Source organism: Vigna unguiculata, chromosome 5 (assembly GCF_004118075.2).
Source record: "Vigna unguiculata cultivar IT97K-499-35 chromosome 5, ASM411807v1, whole genome shotgun sequence".
NCBI lineage: Eukaryota > Viridiplantae > Streptophyta > Magnoliopsida > Fabales > Fabaceae > Vigna > Vigna unguiculata.
In genome coordinates this window covers 5269715-5295543 of record NC_040283.1, presented here as the reverse complement: position 1 = coordinate 5295543, position 25829 = coordinate 5269715, and the positions used below count along the sequence as shown (strand labels likewise).

The following is a 25829-nucleotide window of genomic DNA, read 5'->3' as shown; positions in this document are numbered from 1 at the left end:
CTACTTAGTCCAAGGTGGATTTGAATTAACTCGGTTTGAAGTGAGCCCAATCGAACTCTACACAATCTGATATGGATTAGTCATGACTTAACCGTACACGGGTCTAACTTGACTCAACTTGACTTATCGCGAACTTAACTTGCCTTAGCCCAAAATGGGTTTGACTTTACTTTGTCTGAGGTTTCCCTTACACAATTGAGCTAAGGGTGAACACAACTCAAATGAGCATGAGGTAGGCTCGAATTAACTAGGTTTGAGGTGGGTCTGACTCAACTTAGTCCAAAGTAAGTCCAATTTGACTTGCCTTTATATGGCTCAATAGGGGCTTAACTTTACTCAATCTAACGTAGGCTCAACTATACATTGCCTCATGTGGATCCAACTCGATTGAGCTCGACATAGGTCCAACTTAACTTGACTCAACTTGATTGAGCTCGAGTGCACCCTACTCAACTCAGTTTTAGGTGCGTCTACCTTGATTTGATTTGAGGTGTGTCTGACTTGTCTCAGTTTAAGGTGCACCCAACATGACTTGACTCAACATGGGTTCAACTCATCTCAATATTTTGTGAGTATTACTTAACATGACCATACATGAGTTTAACTTAACTTTGTCCAATGTAAGTTCGATTTAACCTGTAAAAATGTGAACTTTTTTTACCTCAACCCACATGGACTATGATAAAGTCTTTATAGAATGAACCAAATTTAATTGTGTTTTGACAAGAGAAAAAAAAACATACAATTAAAATAAATAGAAAAAAGAAGAAGATAAAAGTGAAACATAATTTAAATAAAAATATGTGAGATTTGATTAAAATATAATATTTTTGGTTTAAGGAACGTATATAAATAAATAAATACCTTTTTAATTAAATTATTAACAAATGATTGACTTTAATGTGAAAAATCTACTAACCATCATAAAAAAAAAGATTGATACTAAATTGATTATTTTTTGAAAATTTCTTACAATCACAAATATTTTCATGCATTTTTCAAGTTACATCATGTACACGTCAACAAGAAAATTAAAGGATTGGAATACATTAAAACCACCATGTCAAAGTATCATTACAATGAAATTATTGATTAATGATCAATTTTAGTAAAAAAAAAATATTCACTATAGTAACCAGTTTGGATATCAATTTATGAACTAAGAATTACTGGTAACTAAAATAGTTTCAAAAAATTATAATTACTTTCTAAATTAGTAACTAAAATAGTTTATATTATGAATTAGTCTCTAAATTAGTCATTAAAATTAACTAACTAGGTTTCTACTACCTAAAGAATTGATTTTTAAAGTAATTTTTAGGAAATTAGTTTTTAAATTAGTCTCTACATATATTATTTTATCATAAAAGTTGTCACTATTTTATAATTTTTTTCTAGTGTATTTTTCCCCATCTTTTAACTATCTATTAATTTTCTCAAAATGAAACATTAAAACTTTCTTCTTCTTCTCTTATCATTCCTCTTTCTCTTCATTGTTTCTTTCTTATTTTCACCTTGTCCATTTTACCAACAATGAGTCAATAACTATGTGTTGTTTGCTTAGCACAAAATAAAAGAAAAACCTTACTTGAGCTAATAGTTTTGTTACCTTTCAAGTTATCGTGACTGTGTAATTTATTTTCTTTCATTTAATTTAACTTTTTTAATATTATATGTACCCATACATTAGAAAAAAATATTTCGCAAATACAAACAAAAAGGCTAAGAAATTTCTTGATAATTTGAAATTATAAAACAATAAAAAAATAGATTCTAGTGTATAAAATGTTATCCATTTCATTATTATTTTTTTCGTAACAAGTTCCCTTAAAGGATTTTTTTGCTTCGATTTTAAGTCGAGTGTTACAGTTTGACACTTTTTGTCGAAGGATTGCAGTTTGATATTTATAAAACATCACGTTGTGCCAAATATTCTGAGTTTGTAATTTTGACCTCCAAATTTGTAACTTTTATTTATAAATACGTGAGTTTATCATAAACTAACAAATTTTGTAACAAGGGTTATAATATAATATTTAAAAAGTTACAAATTTTAGATAAACAAATAAAAATCATGAAATAAGTTCCACATTCAATGTATTTTTTATAAAAAAAAAAAACTAATTTTCATTAAAAAAAATAAAGATTAAACACTTGGCATACATGTGTCATTCTACATATAAGCAGGACATATACTCAAGAGAAAATTGTTTGCCGCGTAAAAAAACAAAAAAATAACATCGCTGAAAATGAATTATAAAACCCTTTTAAAAGTAAAAGTACCAAATAAAATCAAATTTTGGAATAGAACCATTTGTAATTTTTTTGTTGTAATGAATGGACTAAAGAATATATTTAATCCTTAAATTAAAACTTAATTTTAGAAATTATCCATTTTAGGTAATATATTTGTGTTTATAATATTTAATCTTTCTTTTTTATTATAGGTATTAATATTCATGATTTATTAAAGGTAGTCATGTATTTATTATATTTTTATACATATTTTTATATTTAAGAACTAAAAAGGTTCAATTAATTCATTGTCTTGTCATTGTAAAATTTCTTTTAACAATTATATTTAAATATTTAATATTTAAAGACCATCACACACATACATAATTTTAACTTTAGAAGAGGAGGAAGTGAGTAAAATATTAATACTTAATTTTTTTTTTGCACTTACCTTTTCTAAAATAGTCTCCATGCAGCATGCTCCCCTGTAATATATAATCAACATATGAATAGCACACTTACATAAAATACAATAAGATATGGTATTTTTGAAAAAAAATTGTCCTCCGAGTATATATCAAATCATAGATATATTATAATTTCATCTCATCTACATACTCTAGTAGATACAAATTCATTTTTCATTTAATCAGCATCATAAACAAGTGTCCTCCACTAACTTATCACCATAAGAAAATTATATAATTAATAGGAATATTTTTACTCATATAAAAAGGTAAATCTCAATGACCTATCATCATGTTATTTTTCGGACAATATACTATATCATAAGATTTTCTTTCAACTATCATCATCATTTGATATTTTCATCTATACGATTTCAATATTATTAAGATTAGGATATCTTCTTCATGAGTCTCAAATTCAATACCCAATATAAACATCTTCTGGTAGTATTTCTTACTTGAAAATAACTACGTATATAATTCATCATATGGTATATCATAATTATAATATCATACACTTTCATTCATATATATACATATAATTTCAATTTAAATGCCAATAAATTACAATTAATTATTCATTACACTGTCACAATTTCCAAATACAATATATTAATCAAATATAAGAATAAAATGAAATATTTTTTTTAGCATTTACAAAATATATATTGTGTTTTTTTATGTCAATGACATTTTCATAAAAGTCATTTTCTTGAATTAAACTAATATGTTGGTTTTTTTTTTCATATTACAATTTAATTTTGACGACAACACAAAATCTTTATCTAAAATGAATATTATAATTATACTAATTATTTACATAGACAACTAATGTCATCATATTATTTTTAGTTTTTTTAATTTACAAATATTATAAATTGACCATGTTTTTTTTTTCTTCAATTCTAATTTATTCAAAATATTAACTTCAATTACAAATATATTAAAAGGACTTTTTATGTCGGTTCTGAAATTGACACAAATACAATCGATGTACAAAGTTTTAACTTTTATGTTAGTTATGAATCCGACATAAAAAGTTCACATTCTATACCGTTGTGATATAATCGACATAAAAAGTGTAATTTTTTGCTTTCTTATTCTTATTCAGCTATTATTCGACCTTTAAGAAGGACTCGCAAAGACAATTTCAAAAGAGTGGGAGAAAGAAATCTTTTTGTCACGCGAGAACTTGGAGGAAGAAGTCCTTTATGAGTTCGTGGTTGGGCTTCGTGGTGTAAAGATAGGCGCAGGCACGAGAAATGCCGGTGAACTTTGAGGATGGTATAAAGGTGTCGTTGAGGACGTTGAACTTCTAGACCTTATTGTTGTTGAGAAGTATAAGGAAGGCAGTGTTCTTGAACAATGTGACGACATATGGGTCAAAGGAGATTAAGGGTTCAAGTGGCATGTTGGTGCAAACGACGGTGGAGTTGTGGTAGCAGATTTTAGAAACCTAAAATATTGATTAAGAGATAGAGAAATAGGAGGAATAAAAAAAACCTTAAATGAGATAAAAACACCCTCTTACAAAACGGGAGAGGTGCGAGAGCAAGAGAGACCCAACGAGAGAGAATAAGCCAAAACGAGAGAAAGACCTACAACCACCAAAACAAGGACGAGATAGGGGTGCAAATAGGAGGAATTTTGGGAGTGTGAAGTACAATGTAAGGTGTAAGAAGGTTGGGTGTCAAAATACAATGCAAATAGGAAGAAAATTAAAGATAATATGACATTTCCTGTGATAACCAACATAAAAAGTCTTGTACTTTAATACAAAATTATCATCGTTTTCACTTACTTTGACGGTTTCAATTATAACCGGCATAGACAATTTTGTACTTTATTACAAAATTGTCACTGCATCCATTTACTACGACGCTTCTAATGATAACTGACATATCACTTCACTTATTTGATGAGTGAAGTATAATCATCTTAGTGAGTTATACTTTTATTTTTTTGCATTAGTGTTCTAATTTAAATAATCTAAAAAATAAATTTATATTTGTAAAATAATGTCATATAGATTAAAATTGTTTACAAATTAAACTTCACCCTAAAATAAAATAATTAAAAAAAAAAATCATGTCCTTTAACTCTACGCTTAAATGAATTTAGAAGACAAATATTAAAGTCCTATTAAAAAAATACAATTTTAACATAAAAAATACTAATCGAAAAAACTAAAGTCATACTTAAAATTACATCTTAATTTTTTTTAAAATTATCATTCAAACATAACTTACTCATTTACATCATTTTATAAAATTTCCCAAATCAATATTTTAAAATAAAATTATTCCCTTTTTATAGGCATTATTGCTTTACATGGAGTAATTTTCAACTTAAAAACTAACATAATCCTGCTTATGATTATGTTACTTACAAGTATCAAATACAACTAAAAATTAATTTTCATTTATAATCATGCACTGTAGTTCTTTTTCTTACTCATACACCATAATCACAATTTGAACTTATTTTAAATTACATTTCTCATTTCATATGGTTTAATTTAAGAATAAAAAGTAGAAGAAAAGGAGAAATACATCTTGAATTCAAGTTTTCTACTAGCAAAAAAACAATACATTTGCAAATAAAAAAAGTACAATTTTCATTTCATCTGCTTACTGCTGTCTTTTTTTTTTATAACTCATTGCACCTTAAAATAAACATTACACAAATTTTATAATCTAAAAGTAAGTAAATATATAAAAACTAAATATTTTCCACTAAAACATTAGTTATTTATCGTTCTTCAAGGAAAATAACACAGACGAATTATCCAGTTAAAAAGTTAAAATCTCGGATAAATCCTAATCTTAACAAGTACAAATATTTCACATGATGAATTAAACTAAAATGTATTATAACATAAGTATCATAAAAAATAACAAATTTATCATACATGTAATAATGTGTGATATTGATAAAAAAATCCTTTAAACCGCGAACACTATTTACTCGTATATACGTATAATTTATTAGAAAGTAGTAAGAAGTAAATAAATGGTGTTTTTGAAGGGAGATTAAGGCACTAATTCTAATTATTACTAATTTGTTTATCATCGTAGAAAAAAAAAAGCATTCCTATCCCAATGCCTGGCGTAGATAATTATAACACCATAATAGTAACGATTTTCTCTCTCTCACTTCAAATCTCTTTCTCTTCTCGCTCACTCCCTCTTCCTCCTTTGCGATCCATCACTGCCATAACTCACCGAGATTTCGATTCCACGCTCTTTCGGTGATCGATTTTCTCCATAACCCTCGATCCACGCAGGTCCTCTGTAAAAATTCAAAACCCTAGTTTTTTCTTTTCATTTCTTTTTCATAGTTTCACGGCGGAGCTTTAGATTAGGCCCAAACCCTTCAATGGTTACGGTCCCTTTCGTTTTCCCTTGGAGCCAATTTTCTTGGGTATTCCACAAATTTTGAATTGAATTTCTTTTAACAATGAATCTGCGTTATGATTTTTGGGTGATGAACTGTATATATATTTCTCACGAAATTCATTGAAGAGGAGAGTGGTTTTCATCTTGTTAGGTGATGGGTATTGCGAATTTTTCACAAAGGAGGAAGCTTGGGAGGGTTTTGGATAGTGGGTCTTGTTGATTGAGTTGGATCAGTGGCTGGAATTTTGCCTGTGTATATTGGTTCTGAGTTCTTTGTTTTCTTGGCTTTCAAGATTTTCACATCATAGATTGAATAAGTAGGCGATGGATAAGCAGGAATTCACCTCGTGCTTACAGTAGGATAATAATATTTGAGGGTTATTACTTTTACCGTGTTTGATATTGGGAGCAAAAGAGTTTTTGGTTATATGGGCGAGCTTGCGTTACGAATTGTGTAAGTGATGATGGCCATTGACTAGTGCTCTTTGTGGTTGATACTTTGCATTGTAAATTGGTTGGAAATTATTTTCACCAACTTTGCGGAGAGAAATTCTTAGGTAGAGAGAACAAAATGAGCTTTGAAAGTGAAAAGCAGAACTTGTTGGATCAGGCTACTGATCAAGGATTGCCAAAGTAACCTTTCTTCTTTGATAATCTTGTTGCTTGTTATACATGATTTCCATCAAAATGAAAATAAGATGCGTGTTGTAACACTAATCTGTGGGTGGTGATTCAGGAAGATAAAAATTTCATACACGAGGGAATTTTTATTATCGGTGAGTGGATTGGATATATGCAGAGAGTTGCCTAGTGGGTTTGATCAATCGCTTTTAAGGTAAAGTTTTTGGTGCTGCATCATTTGTTTCTACTCGTGTGATGGAAGCAAGTCAATGAACTTGTGCAGGAATGCTGCGATTTTCTTTTCAGTTATTGTTTTCATCCCTTGCTTTTGTTGGTGATCTGTGTCCATTATCTATTTATTTTGAAAACAGTGAACTTGAAGATGTTTCTCAAGATAGACAAAGAAGTTCAGGCGGTTTGTCAATGCATAGCTTTAGACGTAATGACTATGGTTCGTCCCCTCCCACCAGAGGGGATAGCTTTCCACGGGGAATCCATGGAAAATGGGAGACTCGATCTTCTGGACGGTCTGATAAAGACAGTGATTCTCAATCTGAATGGGATTCAGGTTTTTATACTTGATCAGCAAAGAATAATCCTGTTTTTTTAATGGAAGAATCTTTAATTATGTACACAGTTAAACTGTTTGGACTGATGACGTTCTTGTCTATATCTAGGACTCATTGATTGGTGTGTTGAAGTAGAAGATTTTGTAAAAGGTTCTTTTTATCTATTTCGTTATCTATGTTTATTTGCAGATTCCGCAAAACGTTTTGGCAACCAGTCCCGTAGATCTTGGCAAGGTCCTGAGCATGATGGGCTTCTAGGTAGTGGTTCTTTTCCTCGGCCCTCTGGGTATACCCCTGGGTTGTCTGCTCCCAAACTTAAAGCTAATGACAACTATCAGCTAAATCGGTCTAGTGAGCCATATCATCCTCCACGTCCTTACAAGGTTAGTGGAAGTTGTTGTATGTCAGACAACTGTATTCTAGCTACATTGCAATATTAATTACTTCCGACATCTCGTTACTCTGAAGTATGATTATCATTTTTGTGGGAATGCCATGGATAATAATGAAATCATATTTTAATTTTATTAACTTCAATGCTTGTTATTTTTTGCTTTGGATGCTATCCAGGCACCTCACTCACGTAGGGAGACTAATGACTCCTATAATGATGAAACATTTGGTTCTTTGGAGTATACAAGTGAGGACAGGGCTGAAGAGGAAAGAAAAAGAAGAGGTAACTGTTCTTCTCTAGAAGATATTGTGGTTTTCAGTATGTGTTCTCATTATTTATGTCCTTAGAAGTTCTGTTTACCTTTGTTAAGTTCATGCTATTGAATTATTTATTAAATGGATTTTGCCAGCTTCTTTTGAATTGATGAGAAAGGAACAGCACAAAGCTTTCCAAGATAAGCATAAGTTGAACCCAGACAAGAATAACGAGGATTTTGACATAACTTCACTTGTTGAAGACGATGAGAAAAGGCTAGTTAATAGGAACAATGAGTCTGTGGAGCCTCATGTGACTGTAGCAGCTTTAAGCAATGATGAGAAATCTTCTTCCCTTTCACAGACTCTTTCAGCAGCTAGACCACTTGTACCTCCAGGATTTGCAAGTACAAAATTGGAACGTAATTTTGCTACCAAAACATCCGTTAGCACTCATTCAACAGAGGTAACTGGTTAGAGCTTTTGTAGCCTAGCTATTCTTAGCAGCTTCTATTTCAAATTTTAAGCAAAAAGATTAATTTCTTTATTTGTTGGATTAGGCATTTAACTTAGTTTTACTCGTAAATTTTAATTTTTGGTATCTTCTTTTTTAAATGTTATCTCTTTGGGTAGGGAATTTTTGTTTTTGTTACTGTTATGATAGAAAGTTGGTATGTCTTGTTTGAGAACCAAGTCCTTTATTATGTGATATTTTTAGATGGGAATCATAACTGCTCTACTGGCACAAAACTGTTAAAAATCACTAAAGGACTTTATTATTTCGAAGTTATAGTTAGAGTGTGGTTATAAAAATGTCCTGACTGTCTGAAGAGTGATGACATTTGTCTAATAAACTTAAATAGTTTGCAAGTGAATGATGGCTTTATTCAAGCCACTAGTTTCTTCCTTACTGGGAGTTTCAAGACACCAAAACTTAGATTCTGTCATTGCAGCCAACCTTAATTTGATGTTTTCTGGTTTGAATGTTGGTTTCATGTCTAATTATCAGTTAAAATACAAAATACTTTAGAGATTTCGAGATTTTTATAGAGCAATCTCCAATCAAGGAAGAGTGCATGGTACTGATCTGTAATTTGATTGTCCCTGATAACATTGTAAGAGAGGATACAAGATACTAGATTGGGATACACTGTTTAAAAGAACATTCTGCTGAAATTTTTAATGTCCGAGTACCAAACATCATTCAAATATTGTATAACCAGAAAGGTACACAAGTACAGTCTCTACCTTCATTGTTTAGCTCTCCGCCTCTTCCCTTCTTATTGGATGCTGAATCAATATGAAGGAGGATGTTGTAGAATTTTTCGCTGCATTTTTTCTTTCCTGCTGACTTACTTCTCTTCTTAAAGACTGAAAGTCTAGAACTTGAGAACACAGTTTAATATGAGAAGTTTAATTTCTCCCTAGATTTTTACTTAGCTGATCTCTAAAATTATATAATGTTATTTGTAAAACATGGCACGTGCGCAGCAAATGACTATAGTTCTTTTGCTTGCTATGTCACTTTGTCATTGACAAATGAAGTGTGCTTTATTATAATATGTACTATTATTCTTGACTCTTTTTTAATACATTTTTTTTTCTTATCCTAATGCTTGCATAGGCCGGACAACCTGCACCCGGTGATGCTGGAGGTAATAATGTATTCAGTATAAATTCTGACAATAAAGGAGAATTATCAACCAAGAAAATGGATAATGATCAAAAGAATCTTCAAAGCACAAATCTAAATATTTCAATTAGTCATGTGAAAGATAACATTTTAAATTTATCATCAGTTTTGGATATTCCCGACATTAAAATTGGAACGGGTGATCAATTGAGGAAGAGATCTGCTCTTTCAGAAGTCTTGGAAGCATCTCAACTTAATGCTGAAGTAAAAGGAAAGGAGGATGTGGGAGTTCTCAATCCAGACAATTCAAATTCTATCCTATACAAGCTTTTTGGTAATGCTTCAACAGTCGACGGTGACAAATCTACTAGTATTATTGAGGTAATTGTGGAACTTACTGAATTTCCTTTTAGTAATGTCAAGAACGTGTTAACTTATCATCTTCGTTCGACTATGTCTCGTGTCCTTGGGGTTATAAAAATAGATAAACCACATCTGGTGGATATTTGTGAAAAAGAGATACTTATTTGGTAATGCTTCAACCGTAGACAGTGACAAATATACTAGTATTATTGAGGTAATTGTGGAACTTACTGAATTTCCTTATAGAAATGTCAAGGACACGTTAACTTAGAATCTTGATCCAACTATTTCTTGTGTCCTTTAGGTTATAAAAATAGATAAACCAAAACTGGTGGATATTTTTGAAAAGTGAATACTTATCTTGCTTGACTCAAAATATAGTTGTTTGGACAAGCGTTTTGTTTTCTGCTTCTACAATGCAATTTTACTATGAGTTGATTAATTATGCTCTTGCTCTTATAGCAGCCTGATAATAAAGCTGATGTAACTTGGAGTCCACATGCCTTCCAATCTTCCAAGTTTGCTCATTGGTTTGTTGAAGAAGGTATACTGAAATAAAATGTTCGTTAGTGGTTTTAATGTTATTATGCTTTTTAAGTTTGTACTTTGTTACTCGATTCGAGTTTATTTTGTTTATTCCCTCCTCACCTTACTGCAGAAAAAAATCCAGTGGATGACATGACACAGAGGCCAAATGACTTGCTCTCACTTATTGTTGGTGGCGAAAAGGGGGGTTTGCAGACGTCTAATGTAGAAACAACCGGTCATATTGCATCTAATTTTTCTCTCCTAAATCCTGAACCAATTAGTGAACATATGGCATCAAATGCAGCGCATACTACTATTGACAACTCTCTGCAATTGTCCAAGAGTGATAAGCCTGAGGTTTCACCAGCAGTTCTTACCTGTGAAGATCTGGAACAGTCAATTTTATCACAAGTTAGTGAAAATGGATCATCACATCAGCAGCCTATTCAGGACAAAGATCTTGATGGAAAAACTGAGCAGTCTACTTCAATTGATAATCATGCATCCCTACACCTCCTTTCTTTGTTACAGAAAGGAACCTCACACAATGATATGGAACTATCATCTATTCTAGATTCTTCTACAAAAAAGGTTCCGAATTCTGATGGATTTACTACCAGCAATGTTCTTGATAATCCTGGAGAAGAAAATGCTGAAGTTTCCAACTCATCGAAGACATTGACACTAGAAACACTTTTTGGGTCAGCTTTTATGAAGGAGCTTCAATCAGTTGGAGCACCCCTTTCTGTTCAAAGGGGTTCAGTTGGATCTGCAGGGCCTAATGTTTCAGAGTCTCTTCTGTTTCCTTTCCCTACCTCAGACAATGTTCACCTTCCCACTGGTGAACATACACTGAACAGGCGTGGAAGTGGTGTCCTGCCACCAGAGCAAACACATCAACCCAAAACTAATAGATTTGATGAACAATGGTTGGGTTATTCTGATTCCCAGGGAGATGTTAATTCATCGTTGCTTCAGAGTGAATTTCCCAAAGCTAGTGGTTTCAAAGGGCCTCGTGATATTCACCTTCCAGAAGAAGATAACTTGATTACAGTTAGTGATCCTCTGCAAAACTTTTTATCTGCTGGAAATATAGTTAAAGCAGATATGTCCCAAGACACAACAGTTGACATTACCAGAAAACTGGCAGCTCTGAATCCTGCATTTAGGGATGACCGACTTGTTATGAGAAATCATGAAGGCCCAGCATACCCTCATGGTGGTCCTTATGATATGAGAGAACCTGGTATTTCTTATCAGAATCTTAATGTCCAACGATCTCAACAGATCCACCCTCAGTTAAATCATGGTGGCCCAATGTTTAATCAACTGGATTCTCATCCTCCTCATATTAGTTCTTATATGAGGCTTCCAAATCCTGAGGGCATGATTCATCATGACTCACCACCAAATCATCAATTCCCGGGAAATATGCTTCATCCTCCCTTCCATCAACCTAGTAGTGGACTACCGGGGTTTGATTCTCCTGTTCATCATTCTATGTTACAACAGATGCACATGCAAGGAAACCACCCCCCACCTCATCTTTTACGTGGATTCCCAAGGGGTGGACCTGTGCCTTCTCATCCCAACAATCCGATGACTGGCTTCATGCAGGAACCAAACCCAATGCAAGGCCAAGGCTTCCCATTTAATGGTCACCAGCATCCTTCTTTTGGTGGCCCTGGAATGCAATTACAAGGTAAAACATTTGATGTACATTACCATTGTATTTGCCTTTTGTATGATTACTGTGATTAACTTGAATGCATACAAAACTGCACAGTTGTACTTACTATTGTGCATTTCAATGATCATAGTTGATCTTGATTATAGTTTCTTCTGCTTTCCCATGTTTCATTCACCTTGATGGGTAGGTGTTTTAAGAGTTAGTTAATCACACTTTAGTATGTGACTCTGCCATGGGCATGTCACAGAAACATTGCACACGTACATGCATGTATCCACACTTTAAGTGTGTGTGTGTGTGTACACAGGACAGACACAATGCACGTATTCAGATACATTTATCTGTGGTTCATATTGTTGGTTTTGCTCTGGTCTGGTTTACACAGTTGCTTTTACTTTGTGAACAAAATACTTTTCTAGCCATGTATGCTATGTTTGGAGTGGTAGTGTTAATGGTAGCCTAATTCTGTTTCCCCGTTCACATTCAAAGCAACGAGTACTTCTATTTTTTCAAGGTGATACCACAATTTTTTGTTGCTTACAACCAAGCCAAACACACTATGGTGGAAAATATCATGCCTGATAGTGATTATTATTTTCTGTTTCGCGACTGCTGCCGGGTCACATGATAAATTTTAATCCATATTTTTTAGTCTCGATCTATTTTCAATTCCTGAAATACTTTTTGGCCATTTCATTAGCTCCAGATGTTGGTGGTGGAAGAAATCATCCAGAAGCACTTCAGAGGCTTTTTGAGATGGAGCTCAGGTCAAACCCAAAGTCAATCCATGCCTCAGGTCACAGCCAGGGGATGTATGGTCAAGAGCTAGACTTGGGTTTTGGGTATAGATAGGGTACTGTCCATCCTCGTTGATGTGTATACTAGATTGTATTCACCTAATGTTGTGCCGATCTACCTTCTACATGGAAGTTGGGTTTCATATGATGCTTTTCTTTGGAAAAAATTAGCTATTCTGTAATTAATGATTTTTCAACAATTTACATTTTACTGGGATTTCAATTTGCTGTCTTCCTTTTGTTAACATATCAAAGTGCTTCCAACATTGGTTTTGGAACAAAGACTAATGCTGTATTCAGGAGGAAGAAAAAGGCTATTTCAAGTTTTGGGATATTAATGGCTCCATAGGTGGAAGAAAAATTGTTAGGTAGCAGAGTCTGCTTGCGTTTTTGTGGTATGAAGATTTTACGATTCTTTCATATTTTGCTTAATGGGATAAGAGAACCGAAAAATAAAGAAAGAAATTAGGGATATTGATGAATGATCCAAGCAAAAATTAATAGAAAATAGAGATTAGCTGATTAATAAGGAACTAACAGTTTGAAAAATTCTTTCCTTGAATCTTTTGTTCAGAACATGTTTGTATGATCTCTTTCATCTAAGCTGAAAAAGGCTGTTCATTTTAAAATAATTTATAAAATCTTTAGATATCACTCATGCTTAATTCTATGACATAAGACAAATTTTAGAGGTAAAAAGTAGGGAGTCTTGTAAAAAATGGTTTTGAATCCGATTTTTCAATGATACGTTAATGACACAAGTGTGTCATCTAAACGGATAAGTTGGAAATACTGTAATATATAACTTCTGCAATTCCCTACATTTTCAATTTCAGGGTTTTAGGGTCTTTGCTACCTTCATTGTATGTATATAACACAACTTTGTTAAGAAAAGAAACGTAAGTCAGTTTATTTTAAGCATATCAGTCAAATTCTCGTAAATAAAGGAATAAAGGACTACAAGGATGATTTTTTGAGACTGAACAAATACTATTTCATTTCAGAATACTGTTTTTGCACCTTTGTAAGAAAAAAAATACATGGAGGTGCCAACAAACTTACATCCGGTTCAATGATCCAATCTTCTATTGTTAATGTGAAAAGAAGAAAAAAGTTCCCATCTTAGATGCATATTTTAAAAAAATCATAAGCTTTTCTTTTGTTGATAAAAAAAAGTATAAACTTGCACAATTATATGTTATTCATGGTTTTAAATTGTGGTGGTCCCTAATGGTATTTGCAATCGTGATATTACTGTTGTGAAACTTTCACAATTGCGAAGTAATTTTCAATCACAGGAAGTATACACAATGAAGTTACAACAGTTTCTCAATGTAATGTATTCTATTTCATTTTCATAAAAAACATAACAGATATTGTTGTCAGTCTTCTATTCCAACTAAAAAGTTTTGATGTTCGAACGAATATGATTTTGCGAGTGAGATATCAGAAGGGAGAGTGAGATATCAGAAACATCTCATAATGATGAGTTGAAGAGTGTGGCTATAATGTAAACATAGTTTTAAAAAATATACAAAAAAAAGGTAATATCAGAAGTGATTATTAATTTTTACTATCTGTGGACACGTAATTTCACATAACAACAACAATCCACATCACAACAAGCACAATGGCAATTCAGAAGCATAATGCTGTTTATTGGTTTATATACAACATGGCAACACTTCCTAAGTAATAATACTTCTCTTATATGCTTAATTTGTATAAAGAAGGTTTTAAATTACACACACAAGCTCTCAATGTTCTCTGTACAGTACAGCCTCCAAAGGTTACCTCAACAAGATTCTCTCATTATCCTGCATTCCTAGGACAACCATCTTTGTAAGATGCATACAAACCCAAATGACAGTAAATTACATGCACATGCAACTATCTGCACTTTACAAAATGTTAGTAGAACGTGTAATCCTTGCTCCTCATGTGTGTCCAATATTTCACCATTTGGAGTTATATCGGTAGCTGAGAGGGAAGCTTATTTTGTTTTAAGAAAATATTTAAAATCTGTGTTCAGGCACAAACCACTGCTACCACCTTAAGCAGATAAGATAACACTCTCTGATCTGTCCGTTAAAGATGGCCGAGATGATTTTTTTCTCTCCGAGTTAGCATTGTACAATGACAGCATCCTTCTCTGCATTAATTCCAAATGTTTGGTCAAAAAAGTGAATCTTTGAGTATATATTTTGATGTCATATTATGTTAAGTAAAATTCAATAAATCATCAGCAAAAATGATAGGAGAATGAATACTTCTGGCAGAAAAAAAAGAACACATGGAATGGAGAGAACTCCTTTATTGGAAAGGAACCTGAATAGGAAAAAAAGGAGGCTCTCTTACTCAGTTCTCTCTGAAATACAATTTCTTGAATTTCTTTTCTCAATTGTTAGCACTTGTATATCTAACATTTAAGTAAAAAACTTGGATATAGTTCCTAAGTGATGTTAGAGTTGCTCTTCAATTAAAATTGAAATTTCACCTCAGCAATCAGTGTAGTAAAAGTATGAACCAACAAATTATGTATATTAGTGAAACTCTAATTCTGATAACACCACCTAAAGAACTTTTCTAAGTTTCTTATCTTTTATCTAATTAAGTCTCTTCGCTGCCACTACTCTGTATTTTATCATTGAACCCTATCACAGAACATGGGTATAAACTGGGTAGAAGAAAAACTATTCCAACTATTTAAGGAAAATTTATAGGGTGCCCTTAGGACACTAGTTGTGAAAACAGAAGTAATTAAAATTTTGAAATGCAAAAATCATTCAAACTTACTTTCAAGTAATTTAGAGCATTTGATATAGTTTATTAAATACTGCTTCAAGATATTATTGGACAGAGTAATCCATCTTCCATTTACAATATCAGAAATGGGTTTGAATGAAAGTGCTTATTTTATTATGGTCAGCTTTAAAACAATGTTGCATTGTTGACATTCAACACTAAACTATAGGCACACATAATCAAAATAATTGAGCCTTTTGTTTTAATCAAAGAAAAGCATCCAATATAAAAAAACAAAGATCAATTTTGAATCATAAGCCCTATCAAAGATCCTTGCACTCTGTAGTTTCCAGCAACAAAATATCTAGATTGCAAAATAACTTTTTTGATTACATTAACATAATCCCACAGTTGAAAACATCCTCTTATAACAAGCATCATAATATCCAATAAATGAAGTAGAAGATCAAGAGATGAAAAGGTATCCAAATAGATTCATGTGTGCAAAAAGTAATAGACTGACCAAAAGGTACCAAGGAATGAGATGCAGAACTTTAGGAAGAAAACTTACTTCATTCTCAAACTCAGGACTTCTTAAATTGGTGGAGAGGTTTCTCATCAACAGCAACACCTGCTAAAGAGAAAAACGCCATATAAATCTGCTACATTGGCCTATTAATTTAAGCTATAAACAGTAGACTTCCCTATGAATTGTAGTCTGATAGCTCAAACCTTGGATACTCACTCACCAAGACACCATAAGAAAGGAGAAAAAAAAAAAAAACTAATGATATGGGTCCAAAAAAATTAAAAGGCTCGTTGTGACTTACGGTTTTCACATTTATTGGGTCCATCTGTTGCAGTGTTTGTAAATGATTGGTCACATTAGGATCGAACACACTTCCAATGAAGCTATATACTTGTGCAAAATCTGGCATTGCTGTTTAATAGCACAGGTGAACTTGTCAAACAAAGCATGAAAAAAAAAACGCATGAGCAAAGTAATTAAAAAGATTATGAACACTGGAAGGAAACACCAGGCATCTTGCATGCCACACACAGCATGATGAACTTAATAGTAGTACTTGAACAGTTGTAAATAAATATAACAACTACTACAGTATTGATGTTTGAAAGATTGACATTACATATTGGAATGTGCTGCTTATTCATCATGCAGTAAACTAAGAATGGACGGACACACCTCATAAATGGTGTGTCCCTTGTCAGACACTTGTATTGGACACTGACACGCGTACAATACTTGTACGACAGATGTACCAAAGTATTCAACTTGAAAGATATTTTTTTGTCTTTGACATGATTTTCAAATGGCTCCAACCCAACACAATGTTAATAGCCACAAATCTAATAATTTTTTAAAAATTCCATAAACTTGTAATACATAAGTTTCACTTATGATTATAGAAATAAGGAACAAATCTTATATGATTATTACTTTTCGCTTTTTGGATTGTAGATAGATAAATTATATTTATTTTTGTATTAGCTGACAATGTGTTTAGATTATTATATTTGAATAATCTTGTTTATAGATAATTTTGAGATGTAAATACATACTGATCTAATATGTAGATCTGTGTCTCCGTGTCCTACATTTTAGAAACTAGATGTGTCGAAGTGTGCGTGTCCATATTGTGACTTGTGTCCATGTCACTATCCATGCTACATATTACACTCTTACTTTTGTAGGTGTTGCATTAAATAAATGCTTCGAGCTTATTAAATACATAAAATGCATGAGCTAGATTCTGATTTCTGAGGGTCGTGTTCCAACTTCTTAATAATCAACCCCAAACCAACTCTTACTTCAGTATTTTATTTTATGTGAACTGAGGTACTGGTGTAAAATATTTACCCTTTTGCTTACATTCCCCTATCCAAGTAGTTGTTTTATGGTCTTCTATTTAGTTTCTTTCTAGATCCTTCTGGGTTGTTTCTATGTTTTTTTGGCCGTGGTCTGCATGGTTCTTTCTTAGAATACTCTTTCCCAATGAACAAATGGAAACTTGAAAGATACTTTATCTTAATTTTTCTTTTTACTTCCAAGGCCTGTTTCCTACAAACTGCCATTACTTAAATCTGTTAATTGAAGTACAATCCCCAACAAGTCATAGTAAAAAACGGATATATTGAATAAAAACGGTCTCTTTGGATATACTTCTCTATAAATACTTCTAAGAGAAGAAACTAAGAAAACAGATCAAATCAGTTTCTCCATAAACTAAAAATAGCTCATACACAAATTACTTTGTGAAAGTTCTCATGATAGCTTTTCTAAAAGATTATTTTAATTTACACAAAAACTAATTTTAGCCTATAAAGAAATCTATTTCATTTTTATCTTATTTTCTTCTCCTAAAAACCTATCCAAACATACCTATATATACTCATAAAAGTTTGTCACAATCCAAATGAATATATCAGGTTGCATCAAATTAAGATTTGAAAAAAAAACGCATTCCTACCTTTAATTGGCTGGCCTTGGTCACCCTGATCTGTTTGTTTGCTCTCACTACTACTGCTGTAGCAGTAATTGAAGGGGTTGATTTTTTGATTCAATACCATATGATCTAACCATAAAAGTGAAAATTCATGTTAACATAAATTTCAACATATCTAAATTTGTCAAATAATACATAAAAAAGGTACGTACAGACATAATTTAAGATTTTAAAAAAACATAGTTCAGGCTAAGGAAAACCTTTTGTCACTTTAGAAAGAAGACCAGCTTGTGGCGTAAGATTATAACCCCAAGATGGCAATGGCACACTGCTAACTGCAGGTCTAAGCACAGGTGATGAGTCTGGCCTATAAATGAATGATGATTCTGACAAGGCAGATGAAGATTGCAAAGGCTTCGTAACTTTGGATATAGTGAGAGCTGATAAAATGCAAACAATAAAAGACTTATTCATGCATTGATTATGACCCTGTTTGAACAGATTTCTCAGCAAGCACTCAAAACAGATAAAATAAATCAAACTTCTTTCATAAGTTAAAATCAACTTTGTACTTAGAAACTACCTCATTCAACTTCTCCCCAAAAGTTAATTTTAACTTACGGAAGAAACTTAACTCATTTACTTTTTATATTTTTTTTCTTCTATAAATGTTTGGTGAAAGTTTATTCAAACAAGACCTAAGGTCACATGTACTTGAAATGAAGTTGGTCACACTAACCATTTTTAGAAGCCTTTTGTGGGTATGGATGAGCAGCTTTTCTTTTCGGACGAGGGGGAGGTACATGTTCACTTGTTCCATTCTTCTGAACTTTCATGAAATACTTCTGTGCATGACTTCTTATCTTCCAAAAAGAGGAAGGGAAGAAAAAATTCAATTCAGAAGTGTTGAATATTTGAACAAGTCTAATCTCAACACTCAGCAGATGTAGCACATATATACATAGATTGCAAAAGGAGTACAAGAGAAGATTCAGATGTCAAGTTCAGACTAGGAGAACCTGTCCTACTTTTCAGAATACATCAAAAAACAGTTTTTACAAGATTTTCTCTTTCTTTGTATCTGATCGTAGATAAAAAGCTACACATTATACGTGTGTAGTCTTTCCTACACGTATACAGTGTAACTTTTCTATTTCCTACTATAGTAAATAGAAAAACTATATTATATACGTGTATTTCACTATGAGATGATGAACATCTCACATCCCCTGCCCCTAGGAATGTAAAGAAAAATACAGATGAGTAGATTGTATTCAATTTAAAAATGCTTCTAAGAAGATGTAAGTATTGATTTGGTGGAGGAAAAAGTTAAATTAGCTTTCTAATAATGGTTGAAATTTCTTAAACGGTGATCGGAGCAGTAGATTAAAAGTGGATCAAAATATCATTATCCTTTCTTAAACGCCAAACTTATGTCTGAGATTTCAATTAGCTATTTTATGGAAACTATCATGTCAACCTTTACTCATTTTAATATATATATCTTCTTGTGTGTGTGTGTGAAGATCAATTTAGAGGTGGAAAAAATCACTAAAGTGGTAAAGGTTCTCTTAACAAAGCTTTATCCATAAGTTCAGGCAGGAATCAAACTCATGTTAGTATATATAAGAAACGTGATCACCTACCAGCTATGCTTGACCTTTAACTGACAATTTCTTGAGGACGAGCGCTAGAACCACTGGAACACATTTATTTTACTGATTGTTAGAATTTATTGAAAAGTATAAAATTATAATGAAGGCTTATAAAATAAGATGTGTGTCCAATAAAACTTTATGAGTTCAAATGAATTTAAATAAATAGAAGAGTGTGCACCAATATTCTCATTTTCTGAGGCAATCTTGAAGCTATTAGTGTCACTAATACTGAATAGTTACCCCAAATGCCAAATATGGGAATGAAAACAATGTGCAACAACTAATAAATGTCCAATTGTAAAGTTTCAAGCACACAAACGTTGTTCTCACTAGAGTAAAAATACCTGGATAACTGTTTTTGAACCCACAAATGCTTCAATCTTCTTCCAGTCACGGTCGAATCTGAAATCAGTAAAGAGAAAACCATAAGAAAAATTATGCAAAAAACAAAATTGAATTTTTTTAGACACCCCAACTGAAAAAGGAACCCAGAGCACAACCCAAAAACCAAAAGGGTCTCCACTACAGCAAAAATCACAAGCACAAAATCCTTGCACAAACAGAACCTAAAATCAACTCATCATGCATAACAAAACCCAACACAGCATCCAAACAAGTCCTAAACTGTATCACAATTTGAATTTTGAGAGCAAATAGAAACTTCAACACCATGAATGAATCATATAAGTTACAGAGAAAAAAAAAAAGACTTACAAGTGAAGAGCTTCGAGAAACTTGTCATGCTCGTGGTCCGTCCAGTTCTCTCTGGACTTGGTAATGGTGTAAGGCTTCCGAACCTTCTTGTTGGGATCCTCCATGTTGAAGGGGTCGAAGAAGGGAAAAGTTTGAGGGGGGTTTGAGTTGAGGGACACCATTAATGACACTAACACTGTGTTCAACAACCTCTTTAGTTGTGAAGTGTTGTTGGTGTTGGTGCTGCTACTAGTTGTTGGTAACTTAGCTTAGAGAAGTTGAGTGGGAAGAATGAGAGGCAGTGATTTTAACTTTGATTTTTTTCCACAAGTTATTGGAAGCAACCTTTATATAGAGACACACAAACATGGTAGTAAGACATGTGGCAACAGTTAGTGGGCTGTTATTCTTTCTCAGAAAATAACGTTTGAGGTTCACCCGAAAACAAGCTTTTTTTTTTTTTTTTTTTCTTTTACACAAATGTATATGCACTCCATAAAACGACAGAACTTTGTGCGATTGTTTACTTGTCATTGCTGGTATTTTTTCAGTTAAAAGTTTACTTTTATCTTAAATACTTTAGCAGAGTAATTTTTAATGTTTTTTTTAAGTCACACTTTAATTTTCTCCTAGAGTTTAAGGACCTATCTTAGTTAATTGGGCCTAAAGCTGGTCCATAGAGCGTCCAAAATCCCTAAATCAGCCTAAGCCTCTCATTTATGCCCACCTTGAAAGATCAGTGCCTTTACTCTCTTCTTGTTCCCTCAATAGAAGCTATGCTAAAGTTCGCCGCTGCTCCATGTCAAGCAAGTCCAACTTCATTCTCGTCCACGTAAGTTGGTTCCTAACTCATACTCTTCCTCTCTGGTTTGGCTTTTCGTGGTTACAGGTAGGGTTCACTGTAGTAATCCGTATTCCATCTATGCTAGTGTTCCCAACTCGCGAATCTGCTCCAGGAGCTGTCGTACTCATTTGCGTAGGTGTCAGGATATTCTGCTAACATTTTTTCAGGCAAGGGAAGTTAGAGTTTCACGTTTTAAGTCATATTTGCCTGTTGTAGCCTCGTTTTCGTGTTTAAAATGTTTGGGTGCTATTGTAATTTCTTGTAATATTGATAAATGTCGATTGGGTCTTGAATGCTTGGCTGTTGCACGAGTGAACAATGGTGAGCACTGGTTTTCTCGCCCAAGTGAGCGTGTCTCGCTTAGGCGAGACTAACAGAGGCTCGTCCAGGTTTTCTGCTCGAGTTGTCGTTCAGGGACGAGTCTTCGTTTTGAGCGAGGTGTAGTCTCGCTAAGGTAAAGAGGTCTCGCTTAAGTTAGAAATCGCAGAAAACCACTGTTCCCACTTCTCGAGCTCTCGCCTAAGCGAAGAGAGCTCGCCTGAGCGAGGCCTTTTAGCCTGAGCGAGAACAGGGCGAGGATGTGCTCAGGTGCTGTTTTCTCCTCTGTTCTTGGATGATTGTCACATGATTGGTTGGATTACTATGTTGAAGCATGAATTGAGTGATTTTGCATGTATTCAATGGTTTATGAGCTGGAAATGATGAGTTTGGTATAATCTTGGTATGGAACATGAATGGATGGTTGGTTACAAATGTTGGCATGGAATTGGTATGCATGATAACTTTATGTTTGGTTGGTGAGACGTGATTTTGGGTGGTTTAGGATGTAATTCCATGAATCTCTAGGTGAGTTCTCATGGTGGTGCCTCATTGGTCAGGATGTAATTCCATGATGGTTTCGTGGTGGTGCCTCATGGTCAGGACGTAATTCCATGACCCCTGTTAGTGGGAGCTCATGGTGATGTCTCATGATTAGGACGTAATTCCATGAAGGTTCGTGGTGGTGCCTCATTATATAATTTAGTAAGGATTCAAGTAAGGATTGCATCCTAACACTCTAAAGAGTCAGTTAGTCTCACGTAGAGCGTACTGACTTGAGTGGTGAGAGTAGCAAGAGATCCTAGTCTTTGGCAGGATAATGACCTTATATGTTTGAAGGCTAACCTTGTGAGTGGTAGGGTGAAACCCATTGGCAATTGGCTCTGTAGGGCAGTAGAGGCCACCACAAGCGTAAACATCTAGTGAATCCGACTTATTATATGTATCTGGATAATCGTGTCTTGAGTCTTAGTGTATTGCTTGTCGGTCACTATATGCTTGGTGGATTTATGTACACTTGACTTTTAAATGGTATGTTCAATTGCATGATAAAAACATTTTTACTCTAGCTTACCCTTTCTGTTTGTTTGTATGTTCTATGTGTGGTTTTCCTCATTTTGCGATGATCATCAATTTTATTTATGTGAGCAGATGTGAGAACTCCTCGTGGACATCATGGTGATGGAGATTCTGCTGCTTAGCTTGTCTTAGGTCGGACCCTCTTATCTTCGAGTTTTCCTTTAGGGCTATAGCCCATGTGTTACTTTGCTCCTTGAGCATATACTTTGGATACTATTAAACTTTTTATCTTGTCTTGTTAAATGACATCGTGGTGTGCCTTAGTATTTCACTCTACGTGTCTTGGATAACAGTAAGGAGTGAAATTATACTCCGCAACTTTGCTCTTTATATTATCCTGTGTTATGTTTCATTTAATTAAGCTTGTTTATTAAATGGGACGTTACATTTATGATATCAGAGCAGTCATTCCTTAGAGTTTGTGGACTTGTGTGTGTGCTTAGCTTTCATTGTGTCTTCCTAGTGTTGTTAGCTAAGTTTCTTGTCTAATCAAGTTTGATTGATGGTTTTTTCTGTATGCCCAGTGATATGGCACATTCTCGTAGAAATCCTCAATCTTCTCAGGACGACGCACCAGACATCGCTAGGGCGATAGAAGCTATGGTGGCAGCTCTGACTCAGCAGAGTAATGGAATGATGCAACAACATGAGGCGTCAATGTTGTGCCAGCCAACATCATTGGAGCAACAACAATTAGTGATGCAGCAGATGGAGGCTAAAAGAGTCGTTGTTGAGGATGCTCACAGACAACACATGGAGGCCCTCCGCCAATTGGAGGAGAACAGGACAACTGCCCCTGTCTACGACCCTAAGCCACAACCTCCAGTCCAGGAGTGGAGTTCAGAGGACTTTTTGAAGCACCACCCGGTGAAATTCAACGACAAGACTAGTTCTGATGCCGCAGACCAATGTTGAAGGATATGGAGAGGATCTTTGATGCAAGGTGTGTCCTACAAAAAACATGTTGGCTTTTGCAGTATACATGCTCACGAGAGAGGCAGAACATTGGTGGATAAGCATGAAGTCCATGATGGAATAGAGGCAGGCGCCAGTCACTTGGGAGGCTTTCAAGAGGTAATTCCTCTCAGAGTACTTTCCGGATAACATGAGGTACGCTAAGGAGGTGGAATTCCTCCAATTAACACAAGGAAACAAATCCGTAGCTGAATATGCCGAGAAGTTTAAACATCTTAGTCGTTTCTACACCATGCCACTTGATGAGGAGTGGCGATGCAGGAAGTTTGAGAATGACCTCCGTGGAGATATCCGTCTGATGGTAGCCCTACTGTCCATCAAGGATTTTGTAGCCTTGGTAGAGAAGGCTAGGGTTATGGAAAAGATGAAGGTTGAGGTGGAAGTTGAACGCCCACATCAACAAAGGGTTGGTGGACCGTTTGGGTCCAAACCGAGGCATGAAGAGAGAAGGAAACTGTATGATAGGCCCCACTCCCAATCTTAGGGGTCTAGGGTTTTCCCTTCCCAGCAAAACAAAGTGTAGTGCTTCTAGTGTGGAGGACCACACCTGAGGAGTGTGTGCCCTCAATTGGAAGGCTTCAGAAGGTGTAACAACTGTGGCAAGGATTGCCCCACCCTTGCGAGGGTGGTGGCACGAACTCCAGTTCAGATTCCAGCCCAGAACCAGCAGAAGAGGAGAGGCAACAAACCTCAAGCAACAGGCAGAGTGTACACCATGATTGGGGCAGAGGCAGCAGGCTTAGGTAACCTTATTTTGGGTCATTGTGTGATAGCTGGAAAATATTGTTATGTTGTATGATTCTGAAGCGACACACTCTTTTGTGTCAGATGCTTGTGTGAAAAAGTTGGATCTGTCGGATTGTGAGCTACAATGTCAACTTGTGGTATCTACTCCGCCGTCGGGTTTGGTCAGGACATCGTCCTTGTGTGCTAGGTGTCCAGTGGAGGTAGAGGGGCGCATATATAAAGTAAACCTAATATGTCTACTCCTACAAGAGTTAGAGGTGATCTTGGGGATGGATTGACTATCTGCAAATCACATCCTTATAGATTGCCGAGAGAAGAAGTTGTTGTTCCCCAACTCAGAGGAGCCTGAGTTGTTATCGTCTCAAGGGGTTATGAAGGAGATACAAGATGGCGCACAATGTTTCATAATCTTCACACATCTAGATGTGGAGAAGGAGGAAAGGACGTCTGTTATTTCGGTAGTACACGAATTTGAGGATGTGTTCTTAGAGGAAGTATCAGGGTTACCTCCAAGTAGAGAAATTGAGTTCTCTATTGATCTTGGACCTGGAACCGGTCCAGTGTCAATGACTCCATATTGTATGGCTCTGCAGAACTGGTAGAGCTCAAGAGTCAAATAGAGGAGTTATTGGAGAAATAGTTCATACGACCCAATACTTCTCCTTAGGGAGCACTAATGTTGTTGGTGAAGAAGAAGGATGGAAGTTCACGTGTGTGTGGACTACAAACAGTTGAACAAGATAACGATAAAGAATAAGTACCCCCTCTTGAAGATAGATGATCTAATGGATCAGTTGCATGGGGCGTCGATGTACTCGAAGATTGATTTACAGTTAGGATATCACCAGATCCTAGTGAAGGCAGATGATGTACAGAAGACAACCTTTAGATCTAGATATGGACATTACAAGTATGTGGTGATGCCTTTTGGTGTGACCAATGCTCCAACTGTATTCATGGACTACATGAACAAAATATTAAGGCCATTTTTGAATAAATTTGTCGAAGTCTTCATAGACGACATACTCATCTGCTCCAGGACTCAAGAGGAACATGCAGAACACCTGAGATTAGTACTTGGTATTCTGATAGAGAAGCAGTCGTATGCTAAGTTGTCAAAATGCGAGTTCTGGATGGAAGAAGTACAATTCTCAGGACACGTGATATCCGCACAGGATATAGCGGTGGATCCAACAAAAGTTGAGGCGGTGGTAAAGTGGGAAAGTCCCAAGTCGGCAACAGAGATCAAAAGCTTCATGAGTTTAACTGACTACTATAGGAGATTCATAAAAGGATTCTCAAAGATAGTGACACCTCTAACATAGCTTACACGGAAGGACCAACCTTTTACTTGG

General features: G+C 34.5%; 3 protein-coding genes across 10 annotated transcripts; 2 read left to right on the top strand and 1 right to left on the bottom strand.

Moving 5' to 3' along the window:
- Positions 1 to 5808: 5808 nt before the first annotated feature.
- Positions 5809 to 13283, top strand: LOC114185239. 6 transcript variants are annotated; one of them, XM_028072854.1, is made up of 12 exons: positions 5811 to 6125; positions 6252 to 6733; positions 6837 to 6935; positions 7093 to 7289; positions 7480 to 7673; positions 7861 to 7966; positions 8094 to 8404; positions 9563 to 9593; positions 9738 to 9952; positions 10397 to 10478; positions 10593 to 12164; positions 12853 to 13283. In XM_028072854.1, the coding sequence occupies exons 2-12, from the start codon at positions 6672 to 6674 to the stop codon at positions 13002 to 13004; spliced, it is 3021 nt and encodes a 1006-aa protein (XP_027928655.1). In that variant the 5' UTR covers positions 5811 to 6125; positions 6252 to 6671; the 3' UTR covers positions 13005 to 13283. The 6 variants fall into 6 exon arrangements, with proteins under 6 accessions (XP_027928657.1, XP_027928658.1, XP_027928655.1 ...); XM_028072856.1 differs by having other exon boundaries at positions 5809 to 6733; positions 12859 to 13283; XM_028072857.1 differs by having other exon boundaries at positions 5810 to 6733; positions 9804 to 9952.
- Positions 13284 to 14561: 1278 nt separating this feature from the next.
- LOC114183930 (protein REVEILLE 3-like) lies at positions 14562 to 20829 on the bottom strand. Of its 3 annotated transcripts, none has more exons than XM_028071125.1 (8): positions 20532 to 20829; positions 20162 to 20219; positions 18899 to 19022; positions 18420 to 18599; positions 18184 to 18288; positions 16525 to 16634; positions 16266 to 16328; positions 14562 to 15101 (listed from the first exon to the last, which is right to left on the bottom strand). In XM_028071125.1, the coding sequence occupies exons 1-8, from the start codon at positions 20690 to 20692 to the stop codon at positions 15003 to 15005; spliced, it is 900 nt and encodes a 299-aa protein (XP_027926926.1). In that variant the 5' UTR covers positions 20693 to 20829; the 3' UTR covers positions 14562 to 15002. The 3 variants fall into 3 exon arrangements, with proteins under 3 accessions (XP_027926926.1, XP_027926927.1, XP_027926928.1); XM_028071126.1 differs by having other exon boundaries at positions 16266 to 16325; XM_028071127.1 differs by having other exon boundaries at positions 18420 to 18545.
- Positions 20830 to 23857: 3028 nt separating this feature from the next.
- LOC114182975 lies at positions 23858 to 25076 on the top strand. Its single transcript, XM_028069786.1, has 4 exons — positions 23858 to 24183; positions 24313 to 24470; positions 24556 to 24630; positions 24778 to 25076. The coding sequence occupies exons 1-4, from the start codon at positions 23858 to 23860 to the stop codon at positions 25074 to 25076; spliced, it is 858 nt and encodes a 285-aa protein (XP_027925587.1).
- Positions 25077 to 25829: the final 753 nt, after the last annotated feature.